Consider the following 20,582-nt stretch of genomic DNA (forward strand, 5'->3'; position numbering starts at 1 on the left):
CCCAACCCCCATAGCCTTGTGCTCATCATCTGTCCACAATTTCACTTCACGACAAGAGACCAGTGCTATTAGATTTAGAGAATAGGACATTAAATTTGTTTTTTTGTTTTATTTAGACTGCCCTGCAGTGTGTAAATGATAATTAAGCTTTTAGAAAAATGGGATCGGCTTATTGATTTCTAATTACTGCATGATTAGTACATTGTGATACAGCATCTAAGCAACAGAGGGCACTATTGTGTGTTGATTTGAACTTGTGACAAATTGTCCACCCTGTTCGATTGAAGACATATGATGGTTTCATAAAGTGTTAACAGAAAGAACAACCGCAGTCATAGTAGTCGTCTGGTCAGGCAGTGAAATGTCAAGGTATGTATGTGTTTGTCCGACACTGGGAGTGAGTGTAGAGCATATATGGTACACTGTGGGAACTGCAGGTGAAGCTGAAGGTCAGCAATCTTGTGTTCCCAATGTTTTTCACCCGTAAGCACAAGCCTCTAGCTTTCTAAAATAAATAAATAAATGGAAACCCACCCACACGTACCTTGGTTTTAGTATTAAGGTATACACACAGAGCCAGGGATTGTTTTAAAGGCAACTTAATACAAATTTTAGCAGCTGCAGCTCAAATGCTTGATTGTTTTGCTAATGTACTAGGTGTGGTATTCAGTTTTTCCCCTGATATAAAGCTGTTTTGATAGAGTCTTTGAATAGCATATGAAGCAGATTTATTATCTCATTCTCCTGCTCGATGCGGAATAAATTTTCTTGAGCGACTGCAACCCATAATTTATACCGGACTCCTGTTTTCAAAGCAAAAGCACCTAATGTCTGCTGAATTCAATGCCGGAAATGAGTGTGAACACAGCATGGGCATGGGCACTAAATCAAATATATAATGACTATTAGTATCTGATAAGTGTCTGGAGCTGTCTTTTCTGTTAAAAGAAATGCGGACTGATTGAAGGAGGATCGTCAGGAGGAGATTTACCTGCAGTCGTTCGTTATGAAACATGAGTAGCATTCCTGAGAAATCACATGTAGGCTTTTGTTTGAATTGCCAGACAGGAGTCATACATACACACACACATGGGAGCGGTACGGTCTCAGATAACATCTGTTACTGCACAGACTTTAGCTGCAACCTGTAAAGTGAAACTACACAGGTGACAGTCTGTGAATATTCTCCTTCTTCTTTTAGAGCCTGGGGGACAAAAATCATTATGTGTCATTACATGCGAAAACATCTATGCCTTAATTTGAAGTGAGTGGGATCCACTGCATATTCAGTGTGTGTTTTACGCACAGTGGGCATTTTTCAAAACCCTCCTATCTAGTGTGATTTGCACATATTAAAATTAAATCCCTGTTGTCACCAGCTGTCAATAACGAGAAGTGTGGGAGAAGTATTTCTAAAATATTCATATGTACATTTTGGGAGAAGGTTTGCTAAGAGTGAGGTTTAGCACTTGGAAAGGATGTCATCGCCTCCTGTCTGGGGCTTGGGTGCAGTCCTCCTCCGTGTATCAGTTCACCCAATCTTTTGTGAAATACTGTTGTTTACAATCTTTCACAGATCAATATCAATTTCCGCTCTGAGTCGTTCAGTATAGCAGAAGGGATCTTTGTAGCCTAGCTTAGCACAAACGCTGCGAGCAATGGACAAGTGCTAGTCAAGTCCTTAAAAGCGGGAAAAGAAATTGCTATGGTGCAGACTGTGAGAATCGTAGACTTGAATGTGCCCTGAGGAGAGTATTAACTGAAATGTTTATCATGTGTATCAAGCACACAGACACAAGTAAGTCAAAACTTCATTGTATGGATTACTAATCAGTAATGTTTCTGTCCCTGTGTTCTCTCTTGCTTACACTCCCTTCCTCCCCTACTTTCTTTTCCATCTGTGTTTATTGCCTGTTCCAGCCTGTAAGTGTAATGGCCATGCAAGTGTGTGCCAGGTGTTAACTGGCAAGTGCTTCTGCACCACCAAAGGGATCAAAGGAGACCAGTGCCAGCTGTGAGTACACCGACCACATGGTCCCACACACAAGCCCTATGAAAACAGAAGTATGGCGCAGTCTTGTAATTTTTAAAGTGGGTTTATAATCTACATCCTGAACTAAAATGTCGCTTTTGTGGCATATCAAGTCAAGAAAAAAATAAATATTTGCTTCTTTCTGTGAAGGGAATAAAAGTAGTGTCTGCTCACTCATCTCCCTGTTGGCTTTTTGCCTGATCAAGACCTGGCAGGGTTGAAATGTTGCCTCTTTTCAGTCCAATAATTTATTTGAAGCTGTTTACTCCTGAATCCTGCCGACCGAAATGTAGACAGCATTTTCTCTTTTGCTAATTGTCACGTCAATATCAGGTTTGTGCTTCCCAGAAAAGTTCACATCTGCAAACGAAAGGTCACAAATGAGAGATATACAGACAAAGTTTCAACCGAATTTCACTGATTGATGGTAACATCAGACAGAAGTGATTCTCTGGGCAGCTTGTCACCAGGTCAGTAATCACTTGGGATGCAGCCCTGATGAAATGCTCTGGGCTGCTTTAAGGGAGACCCATTTTGACAAGTGTGACAGCTACATGTAGCAAGGTGTTAGGTGCTGTTTATGATGTTTTGCCCTAAAAAAATGATTGTCGGTTCTGTCATTCCATCATCTTTATGACCCGTCTTTATGGACGCAAAATCAGCTTCTGTTAAAACACTGAGTTTAAAACTCACCCTGGAGATTTAAGGAGGATAAATTAAGTGAAAAGAAAGGTGGATTCAAGCAACTGATTCACTATTTTGAACTGCAAGCAGTTTGTGGGCATTTCTTGCTCTGTCACATTTTTTGCTCATTGCATTCTAGTTTTCACTGAAATCAGAAGCCATGCAGCTCTAGAAACAGTACAGCCATTGCTGGAAGAAAATGGACATTTAATTCTTTATTTCTCAATAAATTGAAGGAACCTGGAATCAACTATATTAAAAGTTTTAGTATTGGAATGTTAGCTATACGTATTTAAGATTTCAGCTCAGTTGAATAGTTTCCAGATTTTTGTCATTGGTGGCTACTTTTTAGTGCCAAGGATTGCAGAATTTTTTAGTTTTTCACTGTATGATTTCTGAAAATGCTTTATTTTTGGCAAATTTTTAAATGAGCAGTCGAATACAGTGATTTTGATGAACTATCAAGACTTTTATCTTGTATTTGGTTGTTTTTCCTGATAAAAGTGAATGTCAGAAATGCATCAAGGACAAAGACTGTTTCTTGCCATGATGTGTGTGCCAAGTGGTGTAGTTTTAGTGATTGAAGACTAAAAAAACTAAAATGTGTCCATTAAAACCGCTGGTGGATTTGGGGGTTCAGAGGGGTATAAGAGGCAGTCAAACCAGAAGAACTCTTGTTTTCCAAAAGGGAACTTTGACAACAAAAACTTTTATATTTTAGACATAATGGACTAAGATTTTTTTTCTCCCATGTGGATCAGTGCATTCATTTATCTGTCATGTAATAAGAGCTCACTCAGGCAATCCTTGAGTGCTGTCACAGATAAATCATAAAGACGCTAAAAAGCAAGTATATACACATTAAATGGAAATTAAGTTGATCTGATTTTGAGTGATGGCATAGTCTCACTCCAAGCACTCACTTTTTTTATTATATAATGGGATTCATCATCATATGATTAATGCAGTACAGTGATTCAGAAATTTCCTGCTGTGCTTAGGAGCACTTATTTCTGACCGCAGAGAGCAGCCCTGCTTCTCTTCATATGCTACTGATTCTGTGATGTACAAACAGAGCAGCATCCGGTGACTTTATCGGACAGAAACTCCACCTCCAGGATCATTTCTGCTGACATGGTAGATTTCACCCGTGTAGGAGGACCATCTCATCTTAGCTGTCAGCTTTCGTAGTTGTAAGCAGAATGGACACTCGTGTTTTAATACCCCTAATGCACTGAGAGTTTATGGAGGGGTCACTGGCAAACATCATTTTCCCCTTTTCATCTCTAAAATCAACTGTTCTCTTTCCCTATTCAGGTTTTTATCTCTTCACTCCTTCAGTTACACTTTTCGTCATCACGCATTCACACCATATTGGAATTAATTTAAATCCTTATGACAAATATCATTTTGACCTTAGTCAGATTTTAGTCACGTCATACGACCGATTCAGCTGACGCATCTTTTGGCTGTATGCAGTGACAAGACTTTGGTCAGCATCCAGAAGTCGTGAGCTTTGTTTACATCCATTTGTACTCATCAAAACCACTTGGTGTCCTTTAGCTCTAACAAATGTGTTAAATGTATTTTCTTACTCATAAGATAATCTTGGCTTCCTGCAGATAAATGAACGTGATGATGATAGTGACGTTTAGGATGGACGTTCTATTCTACTTTTGAGTTCACTACTGAGGTGTCGCACTTGCAAAGGAATTTATGGATATTGTGGCTGCAGTCCAGAATAGAGGAGACTGTGCAAAACTGAAGGTGAAGCGGTAGCTTTTGAATTAGGCTGTCAGTGTCAAATAAGACTATTTTTGAATTTCGACCAAGCAGTGGTAAGACGAAGCAAATTGCATGCAAAAACCGCTGGTGTCTCTTCCACAAAGCGACTGAGGAATCTAACTTGTTCAACCACCTGAAAAAACACCACAAGCTACAGTTCATGCGTGAAGGCCAAGAACAACGTTGTTACCTCGCTGAATCCTGGTTCTTGGCCACCATCAACTTAGCTATCAATTAAAGCGACACAGTGGGTCGGCGCATCACATATTGTAAAAGTGAAAACTGCACTGTTGATTTAATTTTGGGGCAAAAAAAAAAAGTTCTGCCCTGAGGAGATGTGAATAAGTCTTATTTTGATGCAAAGATTTGTAGTATGGCAGTAATGTTGCACAACATGGAAATGAAATCAGAGCTCTATTTGAATTTGAAAGGTGAAATAAGCGTGTGTTTTTTTCTAAAAATCACCAAATAATCATCATATTAATATTGATCAAAATAGTCTTGCATCAACAGATGTAAACAAAGCGTTGGGCATAGGTTTGTTTCGGTCACTTCAAAATTCCCATCATCAATTCCAATCCCAGTCTTGGGCCAGGTTCGAGGCATCCCTACCACTGGCCACCACTGGTGGTGGAAAACTTCACAACAATTATCCAAAGTTGTTTAAATCAATCCAATGGACTTTAAGAAAGTTCCTTGAAGACATTTCAACTCTCATCCAAGAGGCTTCTTCAGTTCTGAACTGGATAACCATGACCTGGATGAATGAGAACCTACACAGACTTCACAACAACTACATAAAAAATATAATGCCAAAGCAAGTATTCACAATGTACAAGAAAAACACGGAGCAAAAGAACCCATGAATGTAAAGAGAATAAAGGAGAAAGATGATGGAAAGATAGAGAGAAAGAATAGAAATCAAAGTGAAGGCAGACAGGCTGTGGCAGAGTGAGACGTCTGCAAACCCTCAGTGCTTTCTGTCAACTTTGACAATGACACTTTGCACCATTGACTAAATGTCACATTGGTTTTCTGCTACCAGATGGAATGCAGCGCGGCACAATGACGAGCAACAGTGGGATGGCAGCTGGCTAACAGTTGATACAAACAGCCTCATTTTCTACCCAACAGAATCAGACGGAGGTATCAGGCCAGACACAGGCAGGCCAACCGTCATCGGCCATTTAGAGAGAGGATGTGCTCGTACGGCTCTGGAACCAGCTTTGGGAAAGTTCCTGCAATCCCATTAGTGGTCATCAGCTTAAAATTTAGCCAGCAACATCAACCTCCAGAATCAGTCCCATTTACACAACGTAATTAAACTAGTGTTCAGTGTGTGTCGTCCTTAAGCTCAAAATCAGAATCCATTTTTCCCATTTGAACATGATATTGTAATCAAGTAATCAGTCATTGTAATCTAATTACTAAAAAATTCTGGGTGTGGTGTTTGCTGTTCCAGCTTTGTAATGTCATTTCTGGTTCTCATTACATGTAATCAGTGTCTCCCCATGCACTGTTTGCCACTCGACTCGCACTATCCCCAGCAGCAACCCTTAAACAAAGACCTCTACACAAGGGTACTCAGTCTTTCCTGCAATGTGCACAAAAGTACACACATGCACTCTTTCACACATGCATGCACCGCAGCCACCGATGCCATTAGGACCTCCAAATAATAGCTGCACTAATGAAGTGAAGGGTGCATCGGTGCAGAATAGAATTGTTTTTGAAAACAATTGATGAGGTCTGCATTGGGTTACAGCGATGAGTCAAAAAAGAGGAGTGAGAGAAATATTTCTTTTTTCTGTTTCTCATTTGGAAGCATGAATTATTGCAGCTGAATCTCATGCTGGGAGTAGCGGGGCAGCTACTGCGTCTGCATCTGTGTGACAGACATCGTATAGGTTCACAGCACATTTCTTCTGCCGGTGTGTGCGTGCGTGCGTGACTCGTCTGCGAAATCACAGAGTGTGCACAAACACAGACAAAGGTTCAAGCTGAGTGTAGATCAAATTAAGATACAGTGCAGGGGGATTGCCTGAAGTTCAGATGAGTGCACGGATGCATGCAGGTGTAGATTAAATTAAGATACAGCGTAGAGGAGCTGCATTATACCGATGAGTACGGTAGTGTTTTGCCTTCTGCAAATGCCATGGCAGCTGAAATGCCCCGGGAGTGATGTTCTGTAAGGTTCAAAAGCCTCTGGCGGCATTTGTCCTCTGTCCTTTGTACCGTGGTAAAAGAGCACTCTACCCTGTCCTTGCCTGTTTAACATTAACAGTGAAGAGCAGCCGAGCTGGCTCCTCTCCCCGACTAAGTGTCCTGCCCCCATTAGATCATTCAGAGCACTGATCCTTGTTCTTCAGTCTTTGCCGGTTTGATAAAAACTTAAAATCCATCTTGATCACATCAGTTAATATTCCTATTGCATATCGTTTCAGCTTGAATATACTCCTGAGTGTCTGGAAGAAGTCGACAGCAAAACAGCTGTTGGTGACATGAGACGTGACGATAAGCATTAAAGCTCTAGTCAAATCAAAGACGTTCTTTAATTAATAAAACATACCCTTAGGTCATAGTTTAGCAATTTTTTTCTTACGTTATTTTGCATTGTGACGGTATTCCTCCCTGGTGATATTTAAGGTGTTGAAAGACGTCAGATGTGTTGCCTCCACCATCATCTGACTGACATTTTTTCGCGTAGTGCCGTCAACGGTGAGACCGTCTGTCTTGCGAATCCAAAATGCTGCAAAACAACCAATGCTGAACTATTTTTAGAGGCAGAGTCATGCTCATTCAGTGTAACATCACTAACAGCCGCCTCCTCCTCAGTGGCATTCGTGTCTCTCAGTCGGCTTGCTCCTCTCCTCTGTTCCCTCCTTCATTCACTGCCTCTCTGACTCCTCTGATATTCACATTCTAACAAGTTTAATTGGTTGTCTGTAAGGCAAAACAACTATGCAACACAATGTGATAATACTTATCTAATGTTTAAATTGCCTTGACATTTTTCCTGTAATTTTTGCTGTTCAAGTGCGTGTGGTATTACTCACCTTGTTTATCAGGTAAATACCTGAAGAGCAATGACGGTGTGGTTCAGAGTGAGTTGTACATAGTTAAGTGCACAAAAAACTGAGACAGAGTGGAGAGATGCATTAAAAGCGAGATAAAAAGCGGTGCAGTCCAATGAACACTGCCATATGTTCCTCCTCATTACAGGCCTTTGGAAAACCATGAGCCTGATAAAAGACACTCAAGCAGACACATACTCTCAGAGCAGTTGATGGCACTCTGTGGATGTTCACAAATCATTTTGCTTGGCAGCACTTCATTTAAAAGACAGACTATTTTGGCTGATGCCACAATATCGCGGCTGTTGTTTTGAAAACTGTGTGAACTTTTAAAACTGCAGAGGTTTGAGCAAACTGCATGACCTCACAAGACCAAATAAATCTATTTAGATTATTTGGTTTAACAAATACCCGTGACAAATTCATGAAAGGCTGTTGCTTCAGAAAGATATTAAGACAACCCTGCAGAACAATGTAGAGTCTTAGATTGTGTATGTGACATTTAGAGCAAATGGATGTTGCTCAACAACATCTCAAAATCAAATCAAATGAATGGTTTTGTACACAAGAGTCGTATGTGATCAAAAGCATAAGCACACACAAGCATTAAATAATACATTAAATTGCCGAACTGAGTTGTTGGCAAAATGTTTATCTTCACTTGACCTGTCACTCATCTTTGCTCCGCTCCGGGCTGCAGACATAGCTAAGAAGGAGACTCTCACACTGAGCTGGGCACAGAAATTAGGTTAATAATAGGGATGTCTGGGTCAAATTATTTTTTTACCTCGATCTGCTTAGTATCTTCCACACTGATCCAGTACCATTTTCCTAGGTAACGTACATTATTCTAGATTAGCGGTAGTACCTGGTTTTGTCATCAGGTGGAGCCTCTTAATGTTTAATCCTATAGTGAACACAGGAGGTGGTTATTTGGACAACTTCGTAGGGCTTTAGCTACTTAAGGGTCACCATGACAAAGTCTTTGTGACATTTAATGACCTCCAGGGAGTGCTTGTGTTTAAGACGAGCCAGAATTGAACAGACCAACGCTCCTATATCCCAGTGGAAAATGTAAGAGCAACCTTCAGTGATATGTCTGTTAACCAAAACATCAACATTAGCACATAACAGATGTCCAATGTGCTCAATTGTGTTAAAATTATTAATTGATAATGCTGTATTTATTGAGAACAGTATTCAGATGGAATCCTGCCACAAATTCTCATGACACACTAATGTGACAACGGATGTAAACAAAAGATTGTCTTCATGTAGTTAATGGGTTTAAAAATGTCATCATCGGCCCAAATCCCAATCTTTGAGATCAGCTCGGGACAGCCCTACTTATTAACTTAAATAAAATGCTTTTAAACTTTGGGGAATCAGCTGAATTCTCAGTACTGAGATTTGGATACAGACCACAACAAAGAGCGATCGCCAAGTAATGTGGAGGTTTTTCGTTCACTTCTCATCTCTCGTATGCTGTGGGACACTCGTTGAGACTGTCCGAGCCGGTCAGTGTGGGGGAAAAAAAGCACGTTAGGGTGGACTTTGGTGCGGGGGGGCAAGTTGCCCCATACTTTTCGCTAGCTGAGCTGCAGAGCTGCCCGCCTGGCTAAATACTGGAGCTATGACGAAAATTCATTTCTCCATCACTCACATGTATGAAATGACATATGAAAACAGACCCCAGGTTGAAAAAAAACGAAGTTCCCCTTTAAGAGAGACAATGTAAGCTTCCTACAGCTTTCCAAATAAGTATGACTTTCAGTCAGACGTTTCAAATACTTGACTGAGTTGATTCAAAAACACAGATTTAAGACTGCTATGAACTCAGGGGGAAATTAAAAATTCTGGGACTATCATTTAGTAAACTGTTGTGAGTATGTTTACACACACAGCTCTGATCTGCAATCCTAGAATTTTGGGGAGCAATTCTGAGTGTTAAGCAGACCTGTCTTGGCTTTCCCAGTACGTTTTGAACTTTACATTCCCCACTCACTGGCTGTATATCTCTGAAACTTGATTACCATCTTATCTGATTGATTCATCAAAAAGCATTCACCTTGATCAGTGGATAGTCTTGATTTGGCTTTCACTTCTCAGTTCAGGATTATATATCTCAAATAATCAAGTAAGAATTCATTTACATAAATTGTGTTGTTTACTCCAAGGATTTTAAGGGATTAAACTTAGTGCATTACTTTTAGATGCCACGCTCTGTGTGCTGTGATCAGGTGAAACGTAAACTTTGTTGCATGTCACTGTGTTGCTTTGATAAACAAAAGTTTATATAAAAAAATCCAATTAACTTTTACAAACTATCAGATTTTTTCATCTTTGTCAGAAGTACGAAACTTGATGAGGCGCCAACAGCAGGAGCTAATGCGCTGGCACTTGGCATACACTGCTCCTGATAAGAGGCGTTCTTGCTCTCAATCTGTTAGCGCTCTTCTTCATCTTGTTCACTCCTCTCTGTTTTCTTCACTGCAGATGTGACTCAGAAAACCGTTACCTTGGCAATCCACTCAGAGGAACCTGTTACTGTGAGTAATTCTCCACTGGACAGCTACTTGCTGGAGAGACAGCCCATATGCACTCACACTCGCACATAGACATGCACACACACACACCTCCTTGATTATTCTTGGCTATTCTCTTTCTGCTTTCCTTTCTCTCTCTCTCTCTCTCTCTCTCTCTCTCTCTCTCTCTCTCTCTCTCTCTCTCTCTCTCTCTCTCTCTCTCTCTCTCTCTCTCTCTCTCTCTCTCTCTCTCTCTCTCTCTCTCTCTCTCTCTCTCCCCCTCCACTTCTCTACTTTCACTCTTCCGCTCTGGGCAGATGGAGCATTTTAGCACTTTGGCACCAGGGGCGCTTGTTCGGTGACAGAATGACTTGTCGTGAAAATGTCAAGTGCATCAGAGGGAGTGAGTGATTGAGCTAATCAAGGAGACGGAGGAGTATAAATTCTCCACTTGTCTACTCACTCAATCACGCACCTACTCATTTATTCATTTAAAAAGTCGACTAAATGATAGTTTGACTTATAAAGTAAAAGGAAAATCTATCAAGGCGTGTAATGCAAAAAAAAGCTGCACTGTGAACAGAAAGAATAACATAAAGCTGACACCCAGTGCCGAGTGGCAGCACATCTGTGGCTCTGCTGCTGTGTATACTGTACATGCTGGTGTTTGTGCTTTGTGTGTTTATTTGCATGATGTGGTGTCCTTCACGGTGCTGCAGTACTTAGTGATTTGTTATCTGCCTTTCAGCACTCTGCTACTGACAACAGAGCCTTTGCCAAGGTTTTGTCCCTTTTGAAATGCCATAGCCTGACAACAGGCTCAATGAGGGGAAGACGGAAAACTAAAAGCCTGAAGCTTGTTTTAACCTCTGGACACCACTGGGACTTGTTCTTGAGCTTTGTTACGCAGTATAGTAAACATAACACTCCTCACCATCTAAAAGGCCATTCAGTATAGATTAACACGGTGCACTAATGGTGACATTATCCAGCGACATTGGAGTGTATTAGGTGATTTCTCATGGTAACTGGTAATTATGATCTTACTTCTATTATCTGCCAAGCTGTGAAACTAATAGCATTTGACTGTCACATGCGAGCGTAACCACTCATGACATCAAACGGAAATCTGTCACAGCTGAAGCAGTTTGATTTTACGGGCGGAAAAATCCCATATTGCTGACGCATTTTTAACCATTTGCTCATGAACACTTGCACACACAATTATCCATCAGATTTTGGTATATGAAGGTCAACAAAGCAGCTCTTCAGAGAAGTTTAAACAGGATAGAAGGATTCACTGTTCTTCTATGTAATTCAACATCTGCATGTAAAATTAGAGACCTGTAATTTAAATGGGAAGAAATAATTTTAACCCTCTGAGCCCAGGTTGTTTCCGGTCGCTTATTTATCACTGTCACATTCTACTCACTTTTTTCTCATTTTTCAGTGCAACATCATTGTTCTGTACCTCTATGGAAACACATAACCATGCCCAGAACTTGAGGGAGCTCAAAAATGTCTTTTGAAAGCATATTTTTATTCAAAGCTTGGCTCTCTCTAAACACAGCCTGCAGTTCAACCCAGTTCATCTGAAACGGAGCTGAACGAGGCCAAAGAGCGCCGAATTTTTTTGGGGGCATTTTTTTGAATGAGACCTGCAAAGTCACACTGTATTAGTTTAGGTTGAAAATCTGACAGTTTATCCTGTTTTTGCAGTTTCTTGCGATGATAAATGGTGTAATTTGGTGAATTTCAAAAACAAAACAAATCCTGCCTATCAAACCGGATGATGGGTTTTGAGGTTTAGAGGGTTAATGCACACATGGTTATGTATTCATACAAGTCAGGCTGAGGTTGATAAATTAGACTGTCTTTATTCCTGAATATTCAGTTATCTGCTGTTTCAGCCCTCACAAACAAAAATACACATCCATGATACAGTCATAGATACTCATGTATATTTTGTGTGTATATTAATGCTTTTTACTCATTGATGATTTGATTTGTGTGTACTCTATATATATGTGTGTGTGTGTGGAAAATTTGGTGTCAAATTCACATGTGAGAATTCATTAATAATGTAGTACTTCATTAATCAGGAGGAGAATTTGCTATCAGGGTCAGGTAATTCTACTTGTCCTGTGCTTGATTACAAAGTTGTCCACTCTGATTGCAAATTGGAGTTTCTTCAGACACTTATGCTCTCATTGTAGTTTCTGTGAGTCACAACTGTCAGCTCAGACTGGGCATATTCTACAGAAAGCTGCCTTCTGTGCAGAATACAGGAAAATGTATGACAATCCTTTCTTTTCTTTCTTCCCCAATCTGATTTTCTAAACAGATAATCTCCTGATTGACTACCAGTTCACCTTCAGTCTCATCCAAGAAGATGATAATCACTACACTGCCATAAACTTCATGGCCTCTCCTGAGCAGGTAACTTCTTCAAGAACAGCTCTCACTCAGGCGACAGGGGCAGCGACGCCTTAAATCACTTACATTTATGGAGGTGACATGAACGCAGCACTCTATCAAATCTCAAGTCATGGACTGTTACATTTAATGATGATGATCGCTGACTGGTGATTCATTTTGATCATTAGAAAGTTACACTTGCAAACGGCCCCAAAAATGATTTAATTTTAAAAACATCTTTCCATTATTGCTTCTTTTGTGATGTACTTTACTGTAATGTGCGGTATTTGGTGCTTGTCTTATGTTGATGTTGTGCATTTATGTTCTTCCTCTAAAGGCAAACAAGAACTTGGACATGTCCATTAATGCATCCAATAATTTCAACCTCAACATCACGTGGTCGGTGGGATCGACAGGTACTGACAATGAACTGTTTTTCCGTTTGTATGATTTTGTAGCAGAAATTTCTTCGTCTGTTCTTGGTTTTCTGTTTGACAGTAGACACACATTGAGGAGACATAAACTGTGAGCTTCTGCTGATGTTGTTTACATATTGATTCCAGTCATATTAGTGTAAAAGGAGTAATCAATCCATTTAAAAGCAGGTCTGGTTGTATGCTAAACAGCTGTTTTTTCTGTCGGCGGTGAATCGATGTCCTCGCCTTACTGTTTGAAAATATCTTTTTCTACACCTAACAAGTGGCTTCGGCCATAAAAGCTGTCAGGATTTTGGCCAAAAATTGTTGGAATTTCATTATTGGGGACATTGTCTCAAGAGTGACCTCACATTTGGATGTTGTAAGCATTTCAGTAAAACACCCATGATATTTTAGCAGTACTGGAAGGTCACCAAAGCAGTGGACGCTCACCACGCTAGCCTTTTAATCCTCACAAACTAAGGCTGATTACATGCATTCTCTTTATATATTCTCAGGTCAGCACCACAAAAGAATGCCTCATGCATTTGCGTCCACGATATTCATTGAAATATGCCGTTCAAATGGAACTAGATTGCATTTTCACAAACCTGTGTTTAGTCATTTCCATTCGTTTTTGTAAATTGCTTGTTATGACAAAATGTGATGGTGTTAATATACAATTTCATTTCCAACACATTTGCAACTGTCACTTCAAATGAGGCTTTAGAAATTGAGTTTTCAATGTAGATTTGCTTTGGCTTTTCTCTTTATTGTGTTTTTTATTATTATTAAGGTAATCCTTCAGTCAGTCAGTATAAGAGATATAATAGGAGCACTAATGCGCCCTCTCTTGTTAGTGTGTACTGTGTCACTGTTGAGTGGATATTATAGGTCCCCTGAGGAAAGACACCCAAGGACACTGCAGTCGTCCAGTGCCACTGTTTATCTCCTGCCCTCCCTCTCCTCTCAAGTCATCTGCCACTTTCTCCGTCCCCACAACACTGACATTTTCTAGCCACTAAAACACGTTAACCTCCCGCGCTCCTCTCCGCCACCTTAACCTTTTCGGAGCACCGTCATTAATATTTGAAGTTGGGCCCCCTTTTCCCCCTGCAAAGATACCGTGTCTCAGACGGAACGGGAGCCTCTTCACAATCGACGAGAGCATGAAGCGCCTTTAGGTGGGGGTAGGGGGGTGATTTCAATTAAGATAAACGTGCTCACGTAGCCACACTGAAGCTGTCATTTTCACTGCTTTTGTTTCAGAGATGTGGGTTGGAATGTCAATGTTGAGGAGCCACTGACACGAGAAAGAATGAGAAATAACTTGGAACATTTAGATGGATGGAAAATAGACTTTTTAACAGCATGTCGATCCTGAATATGTTAATTTTGACTTCATGGTAGTTATTAGGAATCATATGTATACACTTCACTTTTGCCCATTTTGAGTTTTATTAGAAGAAAATTCCATTATTCTGTTTTGAAATCTTGTCATCTGATGCAACAATTACGCCGCTTTTGAACTAACCGACAGTTTGGGGCAAATAATAACACCCCGTTCACAAATACTGAACATAAACAGACACAAACGTGTGTTAATAGTTAACGACAGATTATCTGAACAGACTTTTGTTGCTCTCATGCCGCCTGCTCCCGCACCAAGGATATTAAATGCAGAATTCTGAAATATACTGCATGCATTCGATGGTGGTGAAAATGATTCACGTGATGAAAGTACGTTTACATGGTTCAGTCATAACGTATAGTCAGCAGCAAGTCCTGTCTCACGCTGTGCTTTTCTCCCATGCCTATGTTCATTTAACGATGAAATACAGCCAGTGTGTGTAATTATGCAATAAAGCACCACTCTATTATCGGTCCACCAAAAAGAAATTTAATGCAGTTAAGACATAATAATCATCGCTCCTGAGAGCTTTCCCTGTTGCTCCAAATGGCTTGGTAGACCCATTAATGCGTTCATAATAATATGTTGCAGCTCCATCTCCGTATGTAGGTGCACTGTCTGAATGCCAAATGGCAGTGTGCTGAACGTGAACTCTTTACCCCAACAGCTGGAACCATCTCTGGAGAGGAGGTGCCCATTGTGTCCAAGACCAACATCAAGGAATACAGAGACAGCTTCTCCTGCGAGAAGTTCACCTTTAGGAGCAACCCCAACATTACTTTTTACGTCTACGTCAGTAACTTCTCATGGCCCATCAAAATCCAGGTAAGGACCGAGCCTGCGACCTTGAACTGACTCGTACGAAGCAGATAGCTCATTGAGCTGATCTTCTCTTATATGATGTGCTGTCCTTGTTTTCAAATTGCTCATATGATATATACTCTGTGTGGAATAATCTATAAAGATCCCATTTACGAATAAGCGCTCTCAGGTCAGCGTACGTAAAGAGAGCAGGAACAGTCGTCTTTGCAGATGCTCTTCTCCGTTGTTCCTCCGGTTGATTTCAAGCACTACGTTGTAATTTCATATTTAATGAGCTGTAGTTGGCGTGCATAGATGCACAGCTGTTTTTTCACAGACAAAAGCAAAGCACAGTTAATATTTTTACCCCTCTCTCTGAGTAAATGAGATAGAGGCTTTGATTGGTGAACCGGGCCAAAATACAACACAGAAAAGTAGTCTATTTGCTTTTAGTTATTTTGGGGTTTGCAGGAAAACAACAATGACAATGTTGTCCAAAATGCTCATGGGTTAGTCTTGAAGTCAATAAAGGAAAATGAGGCTGAGGCCGCCGTAATGTGGCTGACTGCTACAAAATGACAGACTGAGAGTGATGAGCGGTGATTCATTGTAGGGAAAACAGTGAAGTTAAGGAGGAGCATCAAGCCAATATACTTAGGCGGTACCTTCTGAGCTGTGATTTTGACCAACAAACAAGGTCTCGGCTTAGACATAGATAAGTTCACTGATGACTAACAGGCCTCAACTAACTACAAGTTTCTTTTCAATTCATGTAAAGTACAATAAAGTATTATAGATATCTCACAAACTGTAGTTTTTGAGCTTGAAGAACTGTTAATTAAGCCTAAGAGAGCCAATCCAATCTAAAAATCTGGTCGATTTAAAAATCATAGCATGATATAGTGTATGTTAGCACTGTAATGTAAAAGGTGTCACTTTTTACAAACCCACAGAATGATCACTCAGCTCTGCAGCAGCGATCTTCCTGCTACATTTCTACATTTAGGAAAGAAGCAAAAGCTTTTAAAATGAAATGTGATACAATGAGATAACAATTATCATTCCTAATAATAGCACATGCTACCCATTTTGCTAATTAGCCCACTCCAAAATATTGATTTTTAGATTCTGTCCCACCATTTCACATTGTAGATGACTGGACCACCTTGGTGTAATAATATCTTTGGGGTCAGTCCATCTGTGGAGGTGGCCCAGTAATAGTTTTCTATTAGATTTCCTGGCCAACAGTCACTTATTTATTATGGACTGGCCGGAGCTGTTAAAGCAAATAGCTTCTGTAACAGGATAAGCTCTGTCTTTCCTTGCTTGCCTTTATGATGCAGACTGGGATGAGATAAAGTAGATTTTGAGCATGCACTCAAGAGCTTTTGTATTTAAGATATGAGCACATAAAAATAAGCATTTCAATTCGGATTAAGATAGTAAAGAGATTTTTGTGTCACATCATCATGTGTTCGTATTCTGCTCCGTGTTAAAAAAAAAACCCAAAAAGTCCTCTTGTAACAGAAGAATGTTCTCAAATGACGCATTGATTGGCTGAGATGGATGCGTTGAAATTCAATTAACCCTGCACATATTGCTTTGACCTGGTATGACGTGAAGAGCAGGTTTGCAAGCGCTAAATAGAACTGTCCCTTTTATTTAAAAGCCAAAAGAAACATCTGTGCAAAGTGTGCTTTTGAGTCACGTTAGCCATGTCAGTGAGCATAACATTTCAGATCAGTGATTCTCGTTTCGACTTAAAAAGATTGGAAAAAGTCAAAGGTGGCAAAAGTTTAGGATAAAGTTGTCAATAAAGAACATTAAGCCAGTGAAGACCCTTCTCTCCTGTATAATCTTAAACATATACATACCTCTCTTCTGTCAATTGATGAAGCCAAATAATCAGCTGTTTGTTGCTTTTCAATTATAGATAATAAAGGAATAATTAGAAATAATTAGAGCAGTTTAGAAATAATGTACCTCCTCTAAAAGCACAATTTGCACCCTGTTACCTAACCCTATGTGTTGCCGATCAGACTCGATACTGCTGCAGATGACGTTGCGTTTGTGTGTCTGAATGCTTTCAGGGCAGAATGCCTTCAGAGCATCAACAGTATATAATGACCTGTCACTGTGATGTGACCTATCATATAAGATTTAGCTGCCAGGGCTGTGTGTAATCTGGCTTTTAATGAAGATGAAACATGTTTCTGACCCATTATTCACTGGCCATTATGCCAGATGAATACACAAATGGGCTGTATAAAGGATATAAGGGATGTGTGTTATTCACCTCAGTGGCTGCAGTAGGTTCTCGTGTAACCTCCCATTAAAGCAATGGTCTAGTTTCATCTGCATATACAATTATGCTGATTTGTGACAGTATTTGTCTTTGTATCTAAGTATGAGAATTTAGCATGATATCTGATTAAATTGCAATTTTTAAACAATATTCTTGGGCTTGAGTAGCCAGTTGATCAGATTAATTCTGTCGCCAGCAGAAACTTTCCGTTTCTCTTTCTTGTTTGTGTCTGGGTCTGATACATTCTGGCAGACAGATTTTCACAGACAACTTCAGTGGGTCCTTTCAGAGAGCCTTGTCAGTGACCTTTTAGCTGGCCCACTTTGTTCTTCATGGCGACTTGACCTCTCGACACCATATCATATTAACCCCTTCACAATGTTCCATATCAACAAGGGGAGATCAGTCAGAATTCACTTGACATTCTCCAGGACCAGGCTGTGTATTTTGACCCTCGAAATAAAGTTATACTATACCCATGTTTTTATATAGATTTATATCATTGTGACGTTAGAATGAGGTCGCACAATCAAATTTACATTTGTTATATTTTAACCCTCTGAACTTCAAAACTAGTAGGTTTGAAAGGTGTTATTTATAAAAAAAAAAACAGAGACAATTACATTATTTATTAGAGACTGAAACTGTAAAAACAGACAGAACTGTTGGGTTTTTAACATTCCAACAGTATCTGAAGGAATCTTGTGTGACATCGTTTCGCTGGGAAAATCAATGAAATCTGAGCTTAAAATTGTGGAAGTTCATCAAAATCCCTTTATTCCACGTATCTGATTTCAAAATTTGCAAAAAAAAAAACATTTTGTTTGAATCAGATTCTGTCAAAACAGCAACAACAAAAAAATCAGTGCCTCTCGTGCAACCGTAAATCCTTTTGTGATTCAACTGCGACCAACAGTCAGGTGACAAAAAACAAATCTGACTCGACTGAACTGCAGGCAGTGTTTACACAGAGCAAATAGAGACAAGAATGGAGGCAAAACAAACATGTAAGCCATAATATATCTATAGTATGTATAGTCATATTGTTTTCCAGTTTGGTAACAAATTTAGGAACTTGGAAAATATTGCACATGTAGATTTTTTTTGCATTTTTTGTAAAATATATGACATATCTGTGTTATACTGCACAAAAAGCGTCTTTGAGTCTGCTGCATGTCATTCTCCTGCTTTCTTTCCCTCTATGTTTGCTGTCTCTCACCATTGCCACTTAATAAAGGCAAAACAATGCCCCAAAAAGAAACTCTAAAATATAACGATTTCAATTCAATATCTTAATCGTAACTCATTGTCTTCTTTTCCTCTAATAGATTGCCTTCTCTCAGCACAACAGTATCATGGACCTTGTCCAGTTCTTTGTGACATTTTTCAGGTAAGTGTTTCAGATATTCATACAGCCTAAATACACACATTCAGTCGTTTGTTTTAGCACTTCTAAATGTTCGTCGGTCAAGAAACATTATCCTCCACCTCGTCATTCTCCACCCCATCTCTCTGGGCTTATTGAGTTACTTGAGCCTGTTTGGCCAGTTCTGTTAACCGAGTGCTTGTAAATGCTGCTTGTGTCTTCAAGGCAGTGATTTTCCTTTTTCAAGTGGCAAATGAACTGCCAGTAGCAATTTAAATAGGTGCATATTTCTCGGCGAGTGCCATCGAAAGAGAAGGCGTGGGCGATCAAGATATGAGGGCTCTTAATGATTTTTCATCCTGAGAGCTGCGATGGAAGTCTTTCATCATTGAAATGTTTAAAATGAGTCAATTGGGCTGTCTCAAAAGCACATCAAAGTCTGAATAAGTTAAGAGGATGCGAGTATAATTGCGAAATTTATGCTTTAACTTACGTATTGGCCTCTTTGAAAAGCTTGAAAAGGAGTTCACTCACAAAGCCTTGCTTACTGTAGTCATGCCTGTGCTGTTCTGAGCAGGCAGTAGGTCGGGTTTTCTGTTGATGTCATTGATGGGGGCAATAATTTTCACACACAGCACTGACTTACAACCATGCTGCAGTTTCTGTGTATGTGCTCACTTTCTGATGGACTAACATTATCTGTGTAGGTGTCATGGAGCGAATAGAAGACAGTCTTAGCCCAAGGCACCTGCCCATCATTGCCCAGTCCACAATGACTTTCCCGAAAAGCTGTCACACAGGCAGTTATCTTCTACCTCCGACTGATCAAATTACAGTTGAATAGCCAAATTCAGGAATCCTTGGAAGGAAAAGGGAGAAGGACAAAGCTTATTTTATCTAAAATGTGTCCGACAGCAGCTGACGTCATTCACACAGGAAGGCTTTATGAATAGGGTCACAACACGCGCACAAAGTAGATACAGTGTTGGTGTTTTCTCTCGGAAATTGTTGTTTCAGTCACACTTACTAAACACTGTTTGCTTTAACCGGGTTGCCTTTTTCTGAATTTTCATGCTGGTTTGCTTTCTACAGCCAAAGGAAATGAGTCCAAGCTCTCCATAACACAGTACACAGCTTTGCCTTTTTTGCCTGCCTAATTTTGTGCACCTACTTCCATTAGTATGCATTGAATTTTTCTTTTTCCTTCCACATTGCCAGGCAGGTTATTTTAATTCTGTTGAGCCTTTGTCTCCATTCGTGTTGTCCGGTTCTCAGTGACCCATAAACTCTGAAAAAGTGAAAGGCTTTGATGGAGTATAAAGCATTTGTGTGTGTGTGTGTGTGTGTGTGTGTGTGTGTGTGTGTGTGTGTGTGTGTGTGTGTGTGTGTGTGTGTGTGTGTGTGTGTGTGTGTGTGTGTGTGTGTGTGTGTGTGTGTGTGTGTGTGTGTGTGTGTGTGTGTGTGTGTGTGTGTGTGTGTGTGTGTGTGTGTGTGTTGAGGAGGGATGAACCTGCAGGAAACATAATCAGCCTGATGACAAAATGTCAAATCACCCCACAGGGTTTCTAAACCTCCTTGTATGAGAGATAGAGGGTGAAGAAATGACGGCGTGACTTTTCCTCCGCCTTTGTTTCAACTATCATTTCACCCTTTTTTACTGCCTTCTAGATACCCAGTGTTTTTCCTGTAATCCTCATGTATTCGTCACCTTAGCGACTTCATAAGCAATGTTGACTTTCACAGTTTTCTTTATGATGTAATCTAG

The 20,582-nt window shown here is 40.0% G+C and overlaps 1 protein-coding gene across 2 annotated transcripts in view; it reads left to right on the forward strand.

Annotated features, from left to right (window-relative positions):
* Nucleotides 1-20,582, forward strand: part of atrnl1b (attractin-like 1b) — a 75,802-nt gene that overhangs the window by 23,499 nt on the left and 31,721 nt on the right. For both annotated transcript variants that reach the window (XM_022196031.2, XM_022196032.2), the window contains exons 20-25: nucleotides 1,921-2,014; nucleotides 10,072-10,124; nucleotides 12,445-12,539; nucleotides 12,856-12,934; nucleotides 15,013-15,170; nucleotides 18,780-18,841. In XM_022196031.2, coding sequence (XP_022051723.1) covers nucleotides 1,921-2,014; nucleotides 10,072-10,124; nucleotides 12,445-12,539; nucleotides 12,856-12,934; nucleotides 15,013-15,170; nucleotides 18,780-18,841 — 541 coding nt within the window. The remainder of the gene's footprint in view (nucleotides 1-1,920; nucleotides 2,015-10,071; nucleotides 10,125-12,444; nucleotides 12,540-12,855; nucleotides 12,935-15,012; nucleotides 15,171-18,779; nucleotides 18,842-20,582) is intronic.

Source organism: Acanthochromis polyacanthus, chromosome 19 (assembly GCF_021347895.1).
Source record: "Acanthochromis polyacanthus isolate Apoly-LR-REF ecotype Palm Island chromosome 19, KAUST_Apoly_ChrSc, whole genome shotgun sequence".
NCBI classification, from domain to species: Eukaryota; Metazoa; Chordata; class Actinopteri; family Pomacentridae; genus Acanthochromis; species Acanthochromis polyacanthus.